The sequence below is a fragment of the Sphaeroforma arctica genome, assembly GCF_001186125.1.
Source record: "Sphaeroforma arctica JP610 unplaced genomic scaffold supercont1.2533, whole genome shotgun sequence".
NCBI lineage: Eukaryota > Ichthyosporea > Ichthyophonida > Sphaeroforma > Sphaeroforma arctica.
The window spans coordinates 2,548-5,970 of NW_014038025.1; the positions used below are offsets into that span (position 1 = coordinate 2,548).

A 3,423-nucleotide genomic window follows, 5' to 3' on the forward strand; every position below is an offset into this window, starting at 1 on the left:
TCTTGTATATATATGTATATGTATTTGTATATAAACTATAAACCGCTATATATATATACATATATATATATGCATCTTGTGGCAGAATGACTTTCACCTGTACGCAGGCGACAAACACGGACAACCGCATTTCAATCACAATCACAGTCAGGCTTTCGTCAAGATAAAAGTTTGTGCCGGTGCAACAACTCTGCGAGTGCGCGTGGCATATTTGTAAGTTTAATATTTGTCAATGCGGAATCTTTACAGCAACTTCTTTCACTGCCTGTTCTCCTGTTCTATATTTGTGTGTGATGTCTGTCAATGCAAGGTTCTTATTGCTTCTTCTTCTGCTTCCTCTTTTCCTTTTCTTTCGTCTCCGCTTGTTTGATATCCCAATTACCCATCTGTCCGGGATCATCAATGCGTTCGAAACGTCAGCGAATAACAAGATAAAATAAGAGACATATACACATATCGTTGTTGACAAATCACGTTCTGGACTCATAAAAACAAAACTCGCTAGAAGATAAGATCAGGTACACAGGCTATCTTCTACCAGCAGGAATCCGCTATCCTCATAGAACTATATATCAAGTTCATCCCCACAGACAATACTTTTGGGCACGATTATTACAGCACAGGCTCGTTTATACACACACACACACACACACACACACACACACATATATATATATATATGCATAGACTCCTCAGAATTAGAGAACGCGGCATAGAACCCCAATCACTACCGATGTACACTTTAACATAATCAGGATGGAGCTGTATGCTTTCAAGCACAGACACTTGCATACACTGAGCCATTCACAGAGAGATTTAGAACCGTTTATCCATGTGTAGCTATAAACACCCTCGCCCTCGAAACAATACATAGTTGAAGGCATACATACCCGGGTGTACTCCTCGTGCTTCCTCGTAAACACCTCAACGTAAAACGACGCGCCGTTCCACAGAGAGATAGACACCATAACGCAGAGAAAGACCACATTAAGCCAGTAGTACCGCCACAGGAAGTATGCGGGCGCGATCTAAAAATAGAACAGGAGATTTAACAAGAGGATAAACTCGAGGGTATGCAGAATGGATGACAGGCTGGGTGCGGTGGGGTTGGGGCCTCGGTTTAACGCAACAGCTGACGAAGAAGACCACATATAGTACAAAATGATACATTACTAAGCATGTAGCAATGTATAACTTGGAACAGGTATGAGGGTGGTTTGAAGGTAGAACTAGAGCGCTAGTTATGCAGAACGAGGGGATTTATATCGTGAAAATATCTACGGCGATAGAAAGAGAGCAGGATTCTATTTCATAAAACAAGATATTAAGTATTTTAGAGAGACAACAAGAAATAAGTTTCATCTCATGAAACAATAAGTAATCTAGAGAAAAAAACAGGAATCATCTCATGAAGCAATATAATACGTATTCTAGAGTAGAGAACAGGAATCATCTCATAAAACTATATAATACGTATTCTAGAGAAAAAAACAGGAAATATCTCATGAAACAATGTAATACGTATTCTAGATGAGAAAACAGGAATCATCTCATGAAACAATAAAATACGTATTCTAGAGAAGAGAAAAACAGGAACCACCTCATGGACAGATATAAAGTAACCTGAAGGGCACTCACTACCTTGGCGATACTCTGAGGTGTTTACGTTTACTGCGGTCATGTGAAGAATAGCCCAAACACATAAGCAGTAAGTACGCGTGTTCCGCATCCGTAGCTATTCACTAGTGCCATACCATACACCAGAGTTACAATATGATTAAGGTACTACGTTGATCCCCTACCTACCTGCACCTACCTACTTGAACCTACCTACCTGAACCTACCTACCTGTACCTACCTATCCACGCCTGGAAATGGCACTACACAAACTAGGTTTTGACATCAATCCACGCACCGTGAGATAAAACAAATTTGCTAGATTTGTTTACGTACCATGAGTGTGAACAATTTTGCGAGATTTGTCTACGTACCATGATGCGAACAAATTTGCGACATTTGTTTACATACTGTGAGCGATGCGTATACCCCATTCAGGAACACATAAAAGGCAGGCGCCAAACTCTCTCCAAACACGTTGATGACTTTTCCTGGGAGCCCGTGCCTAAAGAAAGAATAGAATAAATATAGAACACATGAGCTGAAAATAGCAAACGTGTATGCTTGCCTGTATACACGCAAGCCTGCTCCAAAGACCTTGATGGCGCTCTCCATATATAAATACACACACACACACACACACACACACACACACACACACACACATATATATATATATATATAATATACATATTTGTATGTACATGCACAAATATATCGCAGAGATGGACGTGAGGTAGAATCTGTCAAGTACTCAGGCCATACCCTACAAAGACGTGCTATGGAGTTAGTCCAGTTTCCAATAGTTGAGAAAGATTGGCTCCAAATGGCATACACGTCTCTGAAGTGCACTTCGGTAATGCGTACTAGTACGGGTATGGCACACAGAAAGGTCCGGGAACCTAATGTTTCTGACACCCTAGACCCTAAACCATCGTGCTTTTTCACACACGCATTTCTGGAACACTCTTACATGTGACACTATTCTTGTCACAGGGCAAAGTTTGTTTGCTTGGAAGCCACGCCTAGAAACACATTCCCAATACCGCACAGCCACACACGTACAAATACAGGGACAAACTATGATAATCACAGCATGCCATGGTCACACATAATCGTAAGCGTGTACACACAAATATTAGAGACAAAGTGAACACGCACACTATATATATATGTACATATGCATAAGTATTCATACTGCACAGATACATCTCCGGCAACGCAATTAGATGTATCCGCATTTAAAAACCTGAAAGTGCGCATACTTTTGTAAAAACTTAAAGCTGGTGAGGTACTCTCCCTCCTGCATCTTCTTGCGCTTCACCACCCCAACAACAAAGAAATAGTACACCTCATGTACAATGAACGCCGCCGTTGGAATGGCCACAACTTGCCACAGATCAGGCTCACACGCTTCATCGGCGCATACAGCATAGGTATCTGAGAATGAAGCAAGGGATAGGGGTGGTGAAGGATTATAAAATGTGTATCCATATACTTATGCGTGAATACAAGATAACATATATATATATATATATATATATATATATATATATATATATATATATATATATACTATATATATATATATATATAATAACAACACAACACACACACACACACACACACACACACACACACACACACATATATATATATGTAAACACTCACGCACACACACACACACACACACACACACACACATATATATATATATATATATAGTATTTACGGATACATACACATTTCTATATATATCCGTACCTTCATACATACATACACACATACGTATTTATACATATATAT

At 39.6% G+C, this 3,423-nt stretch overlaps 1 protein-coding gene across 1 annotated transcript; it reads right to left on the reverse strand.

The window, feature by feature from the left end:
- Positions 1–144: 144 nt before the first annotated feature.
- SARC_12725 (hypothetical protein) lies at positions 145–3,057 on the reverse strand (the record flags this gene model as incomplete). The annotated part of the gene is made up of 4 exons (XM_014293165.1): positions 145–386; positions 891–1,028; positions 2,029–2,122; positions 2,883–3,057. Coding segments are annotated over 4 exons (479 nt in total), but the record flags the coding sequence as incomplete, so codon positions are not given.
- Between the last annotated feature and the right edge of the window lie 366 nt (positions 3,058–3,423).